This window comes from Coptis chinensis, unplaced genomic scaffold, assembly GCF_015680905.1.
Source record: "Coptis chinensis isolate HL-2020 unplaced genomic scaffold, ASM1568090v1 utg9063_pilon_pilon, whole genome shotgun sequence".
Classification (NCBI taxonomy): domain Eukaryota; kingdom Viridiplantae; phylum Streptophyta; class Magnoliopsida; order Ranunculales; family Ranunculaceae; genus Coptis; species Coptis chinensis.
The window spans coordinates 51,214-68,947 of NW_028238190.1; the positions used below are offsets into that span (position 1 = coordinate 51,214).

The 17,734-nt window shown below is 36.3% G+C and overlaps 1 protein-coding gene and 1 long non-coding RNA gene across 2 annotated transcripts; one reads left to right on the forward strand and one right to left on the reverse strand.

The window, feature by feature from the left end:
- Nucleotides 1–6,848: 6,848 nt before the first annotated feature.
- LOC147472733 (uncharacterized) lies at nt 6,849–8,543 on the forward strand. The gene is made up of 2 exons (XR_015210704.1): nt 6,849–6,964; nt 8,231–8,543. It is a non-coding gene; the product is annotated as an uncharacterized LOC147472733 (long non-coding RNA).
- Nucleotides 8,544–9,057: 514 nt separating this feature from the next.
- LOC147472734 (SUN domain-containing protein 2-like) lies at nt 9,058–16,492 on the reverse strand. Its single transcript, XM_086588321.1, has 2 exons — nt 15,686–16,492; nt 9,058–9,330 (listed from the first exon to the last, which is right to left on the reverse strand). The coding sequence occupies exons 1-2, from the start codon at nt 16,490–16,492 to the stop codon at nt 9,058–9,060; spliced, it is 1,080 nt and encodes a 359-aa protein (XP_086444447.1).
- Between the last annotated feature and the right edge of the window lie 1,242 nt (nt 16,493–17,734).

The window sequence follows — 17,734 nt, forward strand, 5'->3', positions numbered from 1 at the left end:
AGTACCGATGCCAAGATTCCTTTCTTGATATACGTGTTTTGATAGGTATTTTCAATGTTAGTTTCTGGTTAGCAAATTTCACATGCTAGTTTCTGGTGGTGGGTTCTCTAACTTCCTTTTTGTTATATATATATTGTCTAATTTGTGGCTAAGAATTGTTAACTTCAATTAAACAGGAATGTGTGGATTTGGTTATTATATTAAAATAAGTCATGATATATGATTTCCATGCATGGCAGAATCGGGTTTTGAATACCAGGAGGTACAACACCCTTTGTATTTATCCCCACCTAATAATTTTGCAAGGTTATAAGTCTGACTTTAATGTGCCGCATGAGTATAACCTATCTATTAGTTTTGAACCATTTTCTAGGTGTATAAGGATACTACATGAACACGAACCCTTCTATTAAATTTGATAAGTACTCAAATGGGAATACACTTTGTTCCAATATTGGTGTTGTTTTGTTCTCATTCAAGTCAGGAATTTTGTCTGATTTGGAGATGATTTTCATTGTCTTTAGAAATTGATATAGGTTTTGGTTAAAGCATGTTAAATAAGTTTTAGCTATCCTCTTTCAAACTTAAAAAGCCTCATAGCATTTTGGTTTATGTAGAAAGAGTTACACTCTTCGGAAGTTAGCACGTCAGAATTTTCTGATTTGCAGAAATCAGGATCTGTGCCTGTTTTGGAATCGCGTTTTCACCAAGTTAAGGTCAGATTCAGATTTTTGACAAAACATGCAAAAGTGAGTTTTCTGATTCTTCCTTCCAGCCCAATTTCCCTCGTCACATTCTGAGTCCTGTTGAGAGTTATGATATCTGGAAGTTTGGTTGACAAAAAACAGTGCGTCAGAAATCAGTTTCTGTGCACTGTGTTCGAGTCCAGTTTTCATATAGTTAGAGTGAGAGTTAGTATTTTTGTAAAACATAAAAGAGTAAGTTCTGAGAGTCTTATGTTCAATGCAAAAAGCCTTGTCACGTTTGGACACCTGTGGAAAGAGTTATGGTCTCCGGAAGATAGCGCGTCAGAATTCTAGTTTGCTGAAAATTAGGATTTTTACCAAGTTTGAACTATTTTTTTGTCCTAGATAGAATGACATTAAGACTTCGAGTTCTATATGAAAAAGTAATTATAACTATCACAGTTTTCATATAATCAAGTGGTGTATCATTTGGATGACTGTAGGAAAAGTTATTGCTTTGGCAAATTAGCTATATAACTTACCATGTTTTCTTTTAGGTGAGCTCTAGTTCACTTTTCTTTTTGAAATGAGATAAATGATGGTACTTAGACATATGGGTGCCTTGAATCTTGATTGCTTAATTTCATATTTGTATTATATTCCAAATACAACTGTTGCATATACACTAAATATTAGTATAGATGTATGTTATAACACGTGACAGGGTACAATAAAATTTGAGTTTAATATATATATAATTGAGGAATGAAAGGGAAATTAAGTGTGCAACCTTAAGGCATGAATTATTATTGTTATTTGACTTTGACTATATGGCTGATAAGAACTACGAAGGCTTGATTCAAATCTTGAAAGATTTGGATACGTAGACAGCTTTGAGCAAAAGTGCAGCCATTATATTATATATTATATATTAGTTTTTGTAATAACTATATGTGTACAATGTTAGTATTAAATTGTGTACGTGATTGTGGTTGTTTAAAAGGTATTCATTGAATGTGTCATGAATGACTTGTTAGTGTTATGATGGGTATTTCTTGAATGTGGTGAGAATGACCCAAGGTATTCATTGAATGTGTCATGAAGTTAGTGTTAGTATGAGTATTCCTTGAATTAATGTTGCAGGAATGACCCAAGGTATTCATTGAATGTCCCATGAATGACCTGTTAGTGTTATAATGGGTATTCCTTGAATGTGGCGGGAATGACCCAAGGTATTCATTGAATGTGGCGGGAATGACCCAAGGTATTCATTGAATATGACATAAATGACCTGTTAGTGTTATGATGGGTATTCAATTCCTTGAATGTGGCGGAAATGACCCAAGATATTCATTGAATGTGCCATGAATGACCTGTTAGTGTTATGATGAGTATTCAATTCCTTGAATGTGGCGAAAATAACCCAAGGTATTCATTGAATGCGCCACGAATGACCTGTTAGTGTTAGTATGGGTATTCCTTGAATGTGGCAAAAATAACCCAAGGTATTCATTGAATGTGACATGAATGACCTGTTAGTGTTATGATGGATATTCTTTGAATGTGGTGGGAATGACCTAAGGTATTCATTGAATATGTCATGAATGATCTGTTAGTGTTATGATAAGTGGTATTCCTCGAATATGTGGGACAAACCATGTTTTATCAATTAGATTTCAATGTCTTAAATGAGGTTTGACTATAAATTGAAATTTGACTGGCTTAAAGGTAAGATGTATCAAACTCATATTTAATTAAGTTATCATATGTGTAATTAATAAGTAGATTGTAATTGGTATTTATGTTGTGAGTTATTTTGGAAAGTGAAAAATGATGAAATTTGGGGATTGAGATTTGAGTTATTTTGGGGATTTGAGTTATTTACTATTATATGAGATTTCTTGGAAATGTATATTGGGATTGAAATCTTACTTGGGAAGAAACTACATGCCGTTTTGAGAAAATAGAACTAAATTGTCTTCCAAGTTGAAATGATTGTAATAGTATATTTCTTGATTTAAAAGATTGGGCATACTGTTATACTATTTTGTATTTAGTCTTCCTTATACCAGCAAATTCAATTTGCTGACCTATGTTTGCTTTCTTTTGCATCGTGGGTGTGTTCTTGAAAACATAGATGGTATAATGCAGTGGATGAAGACGCTTGATTTGGATTCGGACTTGGAGTCTTTCTGGTTTAAGTTTTCTAGAGTGTACAGTTTGTTTTGATACAGATGTAATAAGGTTGGTTAGTAATTCTTGAATTCGTGAATAAAGAGTTGTTCTTTTGATATAGTTTGATCTCAGATTTTTAATGTCGTGTAAGAGAATGTGTTATTAGGGTTTCGCTTCATCCTGGGTTTTCAGATGATTGAATAAGGTGTTGATTGAGATATTTATATCTTGAATAATTTCCTATTTTAATTTTTTGGAAATTTGGGGGTGTGACAATACTACTATTTACAAGTAATATTGCCACTAATTTTGACGTCACCCTGAGGATTAGCTGAAAGAAATAAATTTAATTGACATCGGCAAAGATATAGAGTCAAACTTTTCAGTTAAAAAAAAGACAAAAACCTACGCTATATATAGTCGTAGCTCCATTTTGTTTTTCTTCATATAAGAGCAATCTCAATATAATGCAAGTAGCAATTTGTTACCTCTAGATAAACGCCACATAGAACTATTTCCCCTCATAGCTACTTTGTTGGTGAAAAGCTACCAAAAGTTGTACAATATAAATGTGACTTTAAACTTTGGACGGGATGTTTCATTCATTCCGTATGTGAATGTAAAAAAATAAATAAATAAATAAATAAAAAATCGAAAAAACACATCAGATGGGATGTTAAAAAAATGCGAAAAAACATCACGGGATGGAATAAAACATCCCGAATCCGCAAAAAAAAATCGAAAAAACACAATCTGAGAATAAAAGTTTAGTTTTGAAGTTCACAACTTCAAGAGCTATGTAGGTAGCAAGTGCATACTCTCATTGTTACATAGTGAAGAGCTACGTCTATAGTCACCATTGCATTGCACCATTGTTTTTTGGCTCATAAGAGTGACAATGCAAGTTACTATTTCCCTTCAAATTCACCTGCATTGGGAATATATGCTCTAAGGAGGTCATCTGATTTTACAATGGATACCACGAAATAGTTCTTATTTTTTTCGACAATCAGCAATACCAGGGAGTATATATTTGCATTGACACCTGAAATAGTTCTTATTTGCATTAACTGATACACTTAAAGTTTATTGGTGAATTGCATGAAATATATTACGTGTGATTATATATATTTTGCCTAGAAATGTGAAAAATGCACTTAATCATACTTGGGTTAAATAAAAAACAATTGTGTTTTAGTGAAGTAGGATTATTGAATGCAACTCAGCTCGTTGCCTAATGGCATCTCTCTCCACAAACCATTATTACAAGACAAAAATGTATAGCCCAAGAACGTGGTGATCCATGTCATTACAAATCCCACTTGCCAGTAATATAGATTAAGGATAAAATTGTAATTCTAGTTTTCAAAGTCTGAAATAATCCGACATTTCCATTTGTATACCTTCATAGGTTAAGAAGAAAATACAACATATTTAATTTCTTTTATCGAAAAAAAAAATTCTAATGATTTTCCCATTTTGATCTTTTTGCAGTGGTATTATTATCCTTTTGCTATTGATGAGTTGATTTCATTCTCTTTCTTGAGTTTTAGTATTTAGTATAGAAGGTATTTTAGTTTATTTCTTTGTTTATTATACTATTTATGTGAAATATTGCTCGAAATTTTGGTATTTGTATGAAAATATGCAATTTTTTAAATTCATGAGTGGTCAATTGAAATAATATATGCGTGCTTGAATTGTGTAGGTATATTTGTCAGCCATGGATGAAAATGATACTCCCGTAGCTAGTAGTGCTGATGTTATAAGTCATAAGAAGCAAAACTCTAGTCCAGTAGCTAATAATGACGATGAAGGTATAAGTCAGAAGAAGCAGAAAACAGGTCTAAAATTTGGGTTAGTTGGACACCATGGACCTTCGTATGGAATCACTTTGCCAAACAACTATCAGAGGGAACCAACAAATATAGTGGCACAGGTATTTGCAACTATTGTCATAAACCGGTTACTGCACCTTCATCTCATGGAACCAAAAAATTATTTAATCATCTTAAGAAATGTAGAGAGTTTCCTTGTTATGAAGGAGACAAAACTCAAACAACACTTACTTTTAAACAAGGCCAGCCTTCTAATTGGAGGTTTAACCAAGAAAAAGTGTCGCGAAAGCCCTTTGCGAAAGAATGGTAATTGTCGATGAACTCCCTTTTAGTTTTGTAGAATATGAAGGTTTTAGGTTGTTTTGTGAAGAAACTCAGCCTAAGTTTCATGTGGTTGGTAGAACAGCCATAACTAAGGATTGCTTAAAGTTGTTTTATGAAGAAAGAATCAAATTGAAAGTGTACGTGTATGAAGTTGGTGCCTTCTAGGGTATGCATCACAACAGATTTATGGACTTCGATTCAAAATCTAGGGTATATGGTCTTAACCGCTCACTTTATTGACAAAGAGTGGAAGCTTCACAAAAGGATTATATATCAATTTTCGAGAGCTTCCACACCCACACACTGGTGACGCCATTGCCAAGGCTATAGAGGGGTGTCTATTAGAGTGGGGTATAAAATATGTAATGACCATCACACTTGATAATGCAAAAAATAATGATTCATGTGTTGAGGACTTGAAAAGAAGATTGAACAAGAGAAATGGGTTGTTGTTTGGTGGTGAGTTCTTTCATGTGAGGTGTTTTGCACATGTTATTATTCTTGTCGTTGGTGATGGAATTGAGGAGGTTAAAGATACAATCATACGCCTTCGTCGAAGTGTCAAGTATGTGAGGAGTAGTCCTTCACACTTGCAAGTGTTTAGACAGTGTTGTGTAGAGGAGATGATTACTTCTAAAAAGTCATTGTGTTTAGATGTCAAAACAAGATGGAATTCGACCTATTTAATGATAGATGTCGGCTAGGGCTGACAATGGGTTGGATCGGTGTGGATATATGCAAATCTAAAACCGATCCGTTTTTCAACAATACAGACCCAAAACCGGACCCAACTCGAACGGATATTTGAGTTAGAGAACTAAGGATTACTTAAAATTGTTTTATGAAGAAAGAATCAAGTTGAAAGTGTACGTGTATGAAGTTGGTGCCTTCTAGGATATGCATCACAACAGATTTATGGACTTCAATCCAAAATCTGAGGTATATGGTCTTAACCGCTCACTTTATTGACAAAGAGTGGAAGCTTCACAAAAAGATTATATATCAATTTCCGAGAGCTTCCACACCCACACACTGGTGACGCCATTGCCAAGGCTATAGGAGATGATTACTTCTAAAAAGTCATTGTGTTTAGATGTCAAAACAAGATGGAATTCGACCTATTTAATGATAGATGTCGGCTAGGGCTGACAATGGGTTGAATCGGTCTGGATATATGCAAATCCAAAACCGATCCGCTTTTCAACAATACAGACCCAAAACCGGACCCGACCTGAACATATATTTGAGTTAGAGAACCAAAACCGAACTGAAAACTTTTTTTTGATTCCGGATCCAATCCGTTCTGAACCAATAAGCTCAATTTCAACCCGGTGTATCGAGTTTTTTATAATTGGATCCTAATTTTCGTTATATAAATATTAAATATTTTTTTTTTGCTAAATACAAAAATAAGGTACACAAATCCAAAAGACATAATAAATTATTTGAAATCCAAATTTGTAAGGGAGGATTTTCCTTTAGATAGAAACTATATTTTTATTATGTAAAAAACATATCGTAATATTACATATGTATTTTGTATATCTTATTTTGGAACTTTAAATATAGCAATGTTGCGGTAATAGAAATATATGGTGGAGGAAAATTAGGAAGAATAAGACTAGAGATTTTAATCGGATTAGGCCTATAATGGTTCGGTACATACTTAATCCAGAACCAATCCAATAAGAGTCTGGTTCTGATTTTTAAGATCCAGAACCGATCCAATATGCTAACTACCTGTTCCAGACCCGTTTTTATTTTCATTCTGAGTTCTTATTTATTATTTTCATGTTATCATTCTGAGTTTTTGCTCACTAGAAGCATACATATTCACTTTTGCAGTTCACAGAAACAATATTGAGAGATATTCTGCTTTGGTTCAACGTTACATACTTGGAGCAGGATGAGGGCGTACCTAATGCAGAAATCCGATAGATGGTAAGAGTCTAAGAGACTAGTGTTTTATTATTATGTATGTGGTTTACTGAATCTTTATATTGCTGTTGTTGATATTTGTGTGTTGGGCTGTATTTTGTTGAATCTATGTGAGTTGTTCACTTAATCTCTAATACCCGGCCTGTGAATGTAAGAGGAGTATCTCTCCTGGTGGGCATGGATGCCTTTTAATGTCCCTTTCTATCCTTTTAAGCTCTACATCATCAGTGTTTTGTACTCAGATTGTTAACTCAAGTTACCCTTAGATTTGAGACTTTTGAGCAAATTATCATATCAATACAAGCTCCCTCATATGCATCGAATATATTAAATATTTTTTTATTGTTTTGTTTATTTTTTAAAACAGAGTTACATCCGTCTATCCATCTATCAGATTTTGTTAGCTTTAATAAAAGCTGCCAAAGTGAATTTATGGAACAACTTGAACTGTTAAGACCTGCACAAATTGCTTCATAAAATCAATTTGGAAAAAAAGCTAAAAATTCAAGTTTTAATTTGGGGTGGAACCTGTCCTAGGGCAGCACTAAAGCCTGTTGTTGGTGCACTGCCCCTGCAGCCGACAACCTGCAGTTCTTTGCCTACGTAGCCTGCTCCTGCTGCTGCACTGCCACTGGGGGAGTTGCACACTTGCACCCTTTTCTGTTTCTCTTGTTGTAGCGACTAATTTTTATTTAAGAACTCGGCAACAAGTTTTCCGCTCATGGTGTTACTGGTCTATGCTTCTGATGGGCTGTATGCATTTAATAGTTTATTGTTCTAGTCGCTTTAGTTTTAGTTCTTTCCTTGGATACCCAGACCTTTGTCTTCAGTCTGTGCCCCCCCTCTGGTAGGAGGATATCACCCTCCAACTAGCAAATTATGAAATCCCTTTAATAGATAGATCCAATGCAAGATATTTCCATGTTATTATGGAAAAGTTTTCCCCCCTTTTGGAAAATAAAACCGTAAATACAGTAATGTTTTAGTAGATGGAGGATCAATAGGTGAAAGTAATCATCTTATATTCTGCATGCAGAAAATAGAAACAGTCGTGGTCAGGTGGAAAATAATGTTCTAAATTTCCAGTCACTGTCACCTATGGGATAAGGCATATTTCACTAAGAGCTCCGGAACATTATTTTCCAGCCTTCTGCCCGTGTCTGTGATTTCTGCATCCTCATTTGTAATTATTTACCCTGTTTTTTCTTGTTGAATAGTTAAGTTCATGTAATGGTGACATTAGTCGTATTTTGTGCGCTGTTCCTGCAGGAAGGAATAACCTGGGTGAAGATGATGAGAGAGAGAGATGCAGATGCATAGAGGTAGTTTTTGCAGATAGAATTGATGCCGAAGAAAAATATCTAGGGTTGCAAGAAGCTTTCAAACCAATTTATTGTTCAAATTATGAGGGATCTTGACCTTGGTACAATACTTTGGTACTCAGATTATTAGGGATTACAATACTTTGAATTACAATCTCTACTTCTGAAATATGAAAGAAGTATTTTGGCCAGATAGCCATAAATGTTGCAGAGTAGTTTAATTTGACTAATGAAATACAGAACAGAGCCGTCAGAGCCAATGTAATGGTGTGTTTAATTCTTACGGTGGGAATTGGAAAATTCCTATGGAAACCCTTAAATATCATGAGCATGCAGGGGAAGTTATGCCAACCTTCATGAGCTTCCCTGAAGAATTATTCTGCCGCTCCCCTTGTTTACTATTTCCCACAACAATTGATTGCAACTTTGCATGCTCATATTTCGTGTTTTAAATTTAAAAGTGAGTTTCCCAGGGGAATCAAACTCGACCTAAGATTAAGAAGTTCAACTAAAGTCAGATAGAAAGCTGCCCCAAGATCGTATCTGGTGTATTGTATAATCCTAGAGAGGCTAAAGAGTCGGGCTTTAGACTACTCTTTCGCCCAACTAAGACAAATCAATTAGTATATACCAAAGAAAAGTGCACATTATAATATTTGTAAAAGAATCTACCCAGGGGCTTCAGTTAAAAAAGGCTGACCATATAACAGTGCTAACAAAGGAAAACAAATACTGTTGGTAAGTTGGAATTCCTCGTGAGAACTACATCGACAATCATGCAACTGAGTCAGGTTGGTGACCATGTACCTTCACACGACATATGCAAGTTCCAGAACCTCCATGGTTGGAATCAAAATTAAGACGGATCCTATCAACTAAACTAGGAACAAATACGTCCAGAACAAATGTTTGAGCATTGCGTCTCTCGAGATCATAAAGAAATTCGGCCAAGTACTTCTCCTCCAAGGCAGACAAATCAACATCATGCTCTTGATGCCACGCAGATACGCGAAACGTCTTTGGAGCAGTAGACCTGACAGAGGCTACCTAATATATGTTAAGAAAACAATACCCTAAACAACTACTTTGCACAAACACAGGACACAACAACAACACAAAAAACTCAATGCAGAAGCAGCACAGAGACACAATTTCTCTAATGAGAGAACTTCCAATATCAAAAGATATTTGGGATTTCAATGTTTCAATTAAATGGGGATACACTACAACACAATATTTATTACTCAAACAAGTAGAGTAGATTACAATGAAAAATGGAGACAAGAGAATTGACCTTTGTATTTGCGGATAAATCGTCACAAATACTGAGCTAGTGAGTGAAAAAACACTTGAATGAGAGACTTCTTGACTTGCTTCATAGTTGTTGGTCTTCTCTCCTTTTATAGTCCACCTAACCACCATTGAAGAATTCTCTGGAGAAATTGAGAGCTATCGCGAGAAGAGGAAGATGAGCAACCAGAACAATTCCGAGTTTTCTCTCTTTTGTTCTATTCTAAATCTTGAAAGTCTTGAAGTGCCCTTTATGAGTGACCTAATACCAGTTGGGTCCTCATAAAGAGGGACTCCCAACAAACTCCCCCTCCCGATTTATGAGGAGGTAACCACCATACCCAAACCTGCAATGGAACAACAGACTTCATGCTTGCCTTTGGGTAATGCCTTTGTCATCATGTCGGATCCATTCTTATCGGTGTGTACCTTTTCAAGTAGTAACTTCTTTTCTTCAAGTACATCTCGGATCCAATGATATCTCACCTTGATGTGTTTTTCGACTTGGAGTGGAAGCTTGGATTCTTGCTAAGGTGGATGGCACTTTGACCGGTCCACAATATACGACATACTTCTCCCTGTTTCACGTCAAGTTCTTTAAAAGAACTTCTTCATCCACAACATTTCCTTTGCACCTCTCAGAATGAGAATATACTCCGCTTCTGTAGTCGATAGAGCCACACACTTTTGTAGTTTAGATTGCCATGACACAGCTCCCCCTGCATATGTAAACAAATACCCTGAAGTAGACTTCATAGAGTCCACATCACCAGCCATATCCGCATCAGTGTAGCCTTCTAACATAGGTTTTTCACTTCCAAAACATAAGCAAGCACTAGAGGATCCTTTGAGGTACCTTAGGATCCACTTTACTGCTGCCCAATGTTCTTTCCCGGGATTGGAAAGAAATCGGCTCACTACACCAACTGCGTAGGCGATATCTGGTCGTGTGCATACCATGGCGTACATCAAGCTACCTACGGCTGATGCATATGGAATTTTCTCCATTTCTTCCTTCTCTTTGCTGCTTGAAGGGCATTGATCATGACTCAACTTGAAGTGACTAGCAAGTGGACAACTAACTGGTTTAGCGTCGTCCATATTAAACCTTTTTAGTACTTTCTCAATGTACCGCTCTTGTGATAGCCACAACTTCCCAAGTTTTCTGTCACGGGAGATATGCATACCAAGTATTTGTTGAGCTGGACCCAAATCCTTCATGGCGAATGACTTACTTAATTCTTTCTTCAGCCTTGTAATTTTGTTAGTATCTTGTCCAACAATTAACATGTCATCGACATATAATAATAGGATGATAAAATCACCATCAGAAAATTTTTGGACAAAGACACAATGATCTGAGGTTGTTCTTTTGTACCCGTGCTCTACCATGAATGATTCAAACTTTTTATACCATTGTCGGGGTGCTTGCTTCAGCCCCATATAAAGCTTTTCCTTAGCTTACAAACCAAATTCTCCTTACCCTTGACTTCAAATCCTCTTGGTTGCTCCATGTACACATCTTCTTCAAGATCACCATGTAGGAACGCCGTTTTAACATCTAGTTGTTCAATTTCTAGGTTCAAGCTTGCTGCCAATCCCAATACAACTTCGGATTGAAGTCATCTTCACCACCGGGCGAGAATATCTCATCAAAATCTACACCCTTCTTTTGGCCAAAACCTTTCACGACTAGTCTAGCCTTGTACCTCGGTCGCGAGCTTTTCTCTTCTGATTTTATCTTGTAAATCCATCTGTTTCGGAGTACTTTCTTTCCTTTAGGCATCTCAACCAAATCATAAGTGTTGTTCCCATGCAAGGAATCCATTTCTTCTTGCATAGCTTTCAGCCACTCAGTCTTGTGCACATCGCTAATAGCTTCTTCATAAGATTCGGGCTCACCTCCTTCCGTGAGCATGACATACTCATTGGAGGATATCTTTTTTGATGGTTGTCGCCCTCTAATTGATTGTCTCACCTCAATTGGCGGTTCTTGAGGTGGTTGTACTTCTTGTTCGACATTGGGCTGAACTTCCAATTCAACTTGCTGCTCTACTTCTTGCTCATTATCACTTGTATCATGATTTTCTAATTCATGTCCTTGGACAGCTCCAGTGCCATCATTTCCTTCTGCCACAGGAGGAACAAGTGGTTCTAAGTCAATGAGATCATTGACAAAGGGTTCAAGCTTTTCGAGCTTCTCAAAGTTCTCAATAGTTTGGTCTTCAAGAAATACCACATCTCGGCTCCTTATCACCTTCTTATTAGTTGGATCCCATAGCCTGTATCCGAACTTCTCATCACCATATCCCAAGAAAATGCACTGTGTTGCTTTTTTATCGAGCTTTGACCTTTCGTCTTTAGGAATATGCACGAATGCCCTGCAACCAAACACCTTTAGATGTTTATAGTGAACATCTTTGCTGCTCCATACTTTTTCTGGTACTTCTCCATTCAAAGGTGCCGAAGGGGATAAGTTAATCAAATAACATGCCGTACGCATTGCCTCCCCCCAAAAACTTCTTGGCAGCTTTGCGTGTGAGAGCATACACCTAATTCTTTCGACAATGGTCCGGTTCATCCTTTCCGCAACACCATTATGTTGTGGAGTTTTGGGAAACAGACTGCTCATGCGAAATACCATGACTTTTACAATAGTCATCAAATGGCCCAATATACTCTCCGCCATTGTCGGTCGCGGATACTCTTTAATGGATTTCCCGTTTCTCTTTCCACCATGCTATGGAAAGTTTTAAATATATCAAGCACCTGATTTTTAGTCTTCAAGGCATATGCCCACACTTTCCTAGAAGCATCATCTATGAAAGTGACGAAATAAGAAGCACCACCAAGCGTTTTGACTTTCATAGGGCGCAAACATCGAGTAAACTAGCTCCAACACATTAGATTTCTTTGTAATAGACTTCTTATGAAAGGAGACTCTATGTTGCTTACCAACTAAACAATGTGTGCAACTACTTAAATCGCGCACCTTTCATGTTAGGCAAGACTTGTCTTTTTTGGCGAGGATCTGTAGCCCCTTCTCGCTCATATGACCAAGCCTTTTATGCCATAGCTCAGTTGAGGACTCCTCAACTGCATTCAACGAGCCCTTGCATAGCTTTGTTTGTGTCTTGTACAAAGTGCAGCATCTTTTTCCTCGTGACACCACACAAGACCCCTTAGTGAGCTTCCATTCACCGCTACCAAATTGGTTAATGTAGCCTTCCTCGTCGAGCTTTCCTGCCGAAATTAGATTCAAGCGAAGATCTGGTACATGACGTACATCTTTGAGAACTAATGTGCAACCAACACTAGTTTCAATACACACATCCCCAATTCCGACAATTTTAGAAACGTCGTTGTTCCCCATTCGCACTACACCAAAATCACCGGACTTATAAGATGTGAAGAACTCCTTACGAGGTGTAGCATGGTAAGATGCACCAGTATCAATCACCCAATCTTTATCATGACATGTGACACTAAGACATGCATCTCCACAGTTAGAGAACAATATGATGTCCTCCCCATCCGATGTAATCGCCGTAACATCCTTCTCATGCTTATGACCTCCTTTTTCTTTTATTTGTTCCTTCTTCAACTTTCGACACTCGCTCTTTGTAATGACCGACTTGCCACAATGGTAGCAACCGACTTCATTCCGTGGTCTTGATTTAGATCTGCCTCTTGACCTTTCACGGTAGTGAGGTTTTCTATTTTGGATTCTCCCCCGGCTTTCTGTAATGAGTGCCTCTGAGTGAGATGAACTAGTACTATTTCTCCTTGTTTCTTCATTTAATAAGCTGCTTGTTGCTTGACTCATCGTAATAACTCCATCCGACTAGAGTTACTTAGAGACACAAATAAGGTTTCCCAACTCTCTCCGGCGAGCTAAGTAACAACAATGCTTGCAATTAGCCTTCTAACACCATCTTCATGGAGGCGAAGGTTCACAATACTTTGCATCTCGTTTAGATGCTCGGTCATTGTCGTGCCATCTTTATACTTTAAATTCACAAGCTTCCTAATCAAAAGCTTTGTTTCCAGCGATCTTTCTCTCATACAACCCTTCTAATTTCTTCCAAAGCGAAGTGCGCCGGCGTCTCCATTGAGACATGATGAAATACACTATCATCTATCCATTGGCCGAATAAAGCCAATTGCTTTCTTGGTCTAATTTCTTCCAATCGGCTGACACTTTGTCGCCAGGTTTTTGCCCCTCATTTTCAATGGGTGCTTGCAAGATCCTTGCGGTCTAATAAGTCCTCCATTTTGCTTTCCAAATTGTGTAGTTTGCCCCATTCGGGCTCACCATTCGAAGTTTGTAGTTGATTCCATGATTTGTACAAGATTACTAATTTAAACCCGGCTCGATACCACCGTTAAGAAAACAATACCCTAAACAACTACTTTGCACAAACCACGGAGGACACAACAACAACACAAAACTCAATCACGAGCGCGACCGCGACACAATTTCTCTAATGAGAGAACTTCCAATATCAAAAGATATTTGGGATTTCAATGTTTCAATTAAATGGGGATACACTACAACACAATATTTATTACTCAAACAAGTAGAGTAGATTACAATGAAAAATGGAGACAAGAGAATTGACCTTTGTATTTCTATGGATAAATCGTCACAAATCTTGAGCTAGTGAGTGAAAAAACACTTGAATGAGAGACTTCTTGACTTGCTTCATAGTTGTTGGTCTTCTCTCCTTTTATAGTCCACCTAACCGCCATTGAAGAATTCTCTGGAGAAATTGAGAGCTATCGCGAAGAAGAGGAAGATGAACAACCCGAACAATTCGAGTTTTCTCTTTTTTGTTCTATTCTAAATCTTGAAAATCTTGAAGTGCCCTTTATGAGTGACCTAATACCAGTTGGGTCCTCATAAAGAGGGACGCCCAACAATATATTAGGTAGTAAAAGAGCAAATATAAGAAATTAGCATAAGCGCGCGTCCAAAACAATTACAAAGAAAACAATTGTAAGACAAAATAGATGATAGCTTTATTTTGTTGTTGCTCACTTAAAGAATGGTAACTACTAGAAGAACCTGTAACACCAACCTGCGACGACGGCATTATAACACCACACATTACAACCTATCATAGGTCGAATCACGGCTGTTTCTTAATTAATGAATGGAACAGATACTATATGCTCTGTTATTTAGTATAACTGGTGCCTAGTAGGAGGGACTAATCAAAAGAAATCGTTCTACTACAAAAAAGCCAAAATGCTCAGACTTGCCTCTTTATTGCCTTATGAAGGTGGAACATTCTTGTTCAAATGACCAAAAATAAATTCTTATGTTATGTAGGTGCATATCTAAGATATCAACAAACAGGTTCAAAAGCTTAAAGCTTATGAAACAACAAGTGTATGGAGGCCAATCAGATTTTCTTTTTCTTTTTATATTTTTTTTATGGCAAGTGAATCTCCAACCAATAAGGATTGGAAGGGCTGTCAAGAAGCACCTCAAATGCAAAGGCCATTGCCTGCTGCCTTAAACTCAAAACAGAAGTATACTGGAAGAGCTTATAGATTGCAAATTGTTTCGAAGTTAATTTAGTCCCCTTCATAAAGCGCAACTATCGTCCGACTTGGATATTTTAGGCGTTGTCATGGACTTGAATATATATGTCTAGTTTGTGGTTTGGATATCCCAAATTGATTTTAAAAAACACAAAAAGTGAAAGTTAGTTGCCCTTTTTGATCGAAAATCCCATGGACTTGAAAAATATAACTTTTGGTAGGGTTAGAGACATGTTTTGATCGAAAATCCCATAGACTTCAAACAGTGTTATATGTCTAGATTGGTAACGCTACATGAAACATATTAATAGGAACTACTGAACTACCGGTTATAACTTAGGTAACGCGACTAACTAACCCGTACATAACAGGGCAATTAATAAACAGAATATCAGATGTATATCCAAGGCCATGCAAGGCGCAAATGCACCAAAACAAGATTGTAAGTTTTAAATGCAGACAAGAGACAAATGACAAAACAAAACCAAAATGCTAATATAGTATGTTTATGAGAACAGAACATCAATTATAACATGATAATAACGAAGCAAGAAAGAGGTACCTTTATAACAAAATGCTCCAAGGTAATAGATTCAGGAATAACTGGTGTGCCTAGTCGGATGTCGACAAAGCCACTACTCCCTTTCATACAAAAACACTCATTAGGGTCTCCGGAACTTGTCTCCAAAATCTTTCGTGGGTCAGTAAATAAAATGCCCTTCTGAATAGTGTCCCTATCAGAAAACCACCGTTCTGAATGCGCAACTACCATACCACCACTGGAGACAGACGCATAGTCCCCGCCTTGAAATTTTTCCATCATTCCTCCAATAACCTCTAATGAAGAGGCCTGAATTTCATCATGTGTCATACCACTATCATTCATGAACCCAGTATTACTATGCCAAACGTTGTAGTTTCCATCAGTTGTTAAAAACTTCTCCAAAAGAGATTCTAGAAACAGACATCTCTTTCGAATTTGTTCCAATTCAATTTCTAAACTACCAACACTATCTTGAGTTAGTTTCATACTTTTTTGCAAATTTTTAATAAAACACTCGTCCGAGGAAACTTGACATATATCAGGAATTTCAGATGATAATAATTTGTACTGTTCACAGTAATAAACAAATGTGAAGCATATAAAACCTAAAACTGCGAGAACCAAGAGAAACTTGAGGGAAACCAAAGTGTAGTGCCTCCATCTGGGTTTTCGATCATGTGCGTTGAATATAAAACGATGCAATAAAGCATCAAAATCTTCAAAGTCAGCCTGATACTGTTTCCGCCTCCTTTCATCAGCAGCCGTTTTAGCCTCAATTAATTTACAACGATCACAAGTTGAAGAGGTTGTCTTGTTGGTTGTCATGGCGCGCGTTTGTTTTCCTCAAAATCTTTTCGATACTATACTTTTTATCTTCTTGTTGGAACTTCAGAACCAGAAAATATGAAAATATGTGAACAAAATTTAAGAGTCCGACTTGAGTACGAAGTTAAAAATCTTTACTTTTATCCATACATATATTATAGTTATACCCTTCAATTGAGGAATTGTTTCTAAAGTTTCCACACGGCTAATTAAGAAAAAGTAAGAGATAAAATAGGAAACAAATATTTATCTTTATCCTTAGATATATATTATAGATATACCCTCACATTATGGATATATCCGACTCCAGTTTTTCCTAAACTCTATTACTATATCCTTAGATATATATCTATATCTATATCTTAATATTAAAGCTCCTACATGGGTATTTTTCGAGCTCTATTAAAATTCTACATTAAATCGTAAATTTCTCTCATATTTGAAAAACGAGAATATTTCTTTTTAGAACGGGAATTCATCTCCTACTATAACAGGAATTCGTCTCCTATTAAAACAAACTAGTTTTCGAACCCGTTCTCTAAACGGGTGCCGTTATATTAAATTATTATGAAAATTATAATAACTATGTGGAGCTATGAGGTATAAATATTATATTGGTTTTTACTTTGTTTTTTTATGTGGGTGGTTCTTTGTCTTTTCCAGTTCGATTGTGTAACAAGTATCCACATATTCTATGTAGAGCTATGAGATATGCATATTATATTTTCTTTTACTTAATTTTTATGTGGACGGTTCTTTATCTTCTCAAGTTCGATTGTGTAACTGTTATCCACATGTTATATGTAGAGCTATGAGATATGGATTTTATATTGGCTTTCACTTAATTTTTTATGTGATTCTTATGAATATCATTAATTAGTATATCTCGCTGTCACGTAATATTGCTTCAATCTAGTTATTAGATAATTATACTGGGCTACACAATGAATAAATTATGATTGAGCATTTAGTAATAGTTTCTTCTTTGTTTAGCAAAAAAAAAGTGTTAATCTTTTCAAGTTTACATCCATTATCGCCTATATTTTGTGTGTTTATGTAAATCAATTGGGAAATAAGTAATTATTGACAGAGTAGAGGTGTAAATTGAAGGTGGCCGAAAACTGTAGGATTTGAGGAGAAAGGTTATTCGGGGGTTGCATTATCCCACAACTCTTTCGTTGTATATAAAACTTGTTGTTGATTGGACATGATGTTATTTTTCAGTTTTTTAATGTAAATGGT

Coding starts and splice junctions, on each gene's coding strand:
- LOC147472734 (XM_086588321.1), bottom strand. CDS start 16,492: ATGACAACCAACAAGACAACCTCTTCAACTTGTGATCGTTGTAAATTA. Junction 9,331..15,685: donor TGGAGCATTTTGTTATAAAG/GTACCTCTTTCT, acceptor AACATATATTAG/GTAGCCTCTGTCAGGTCTAC.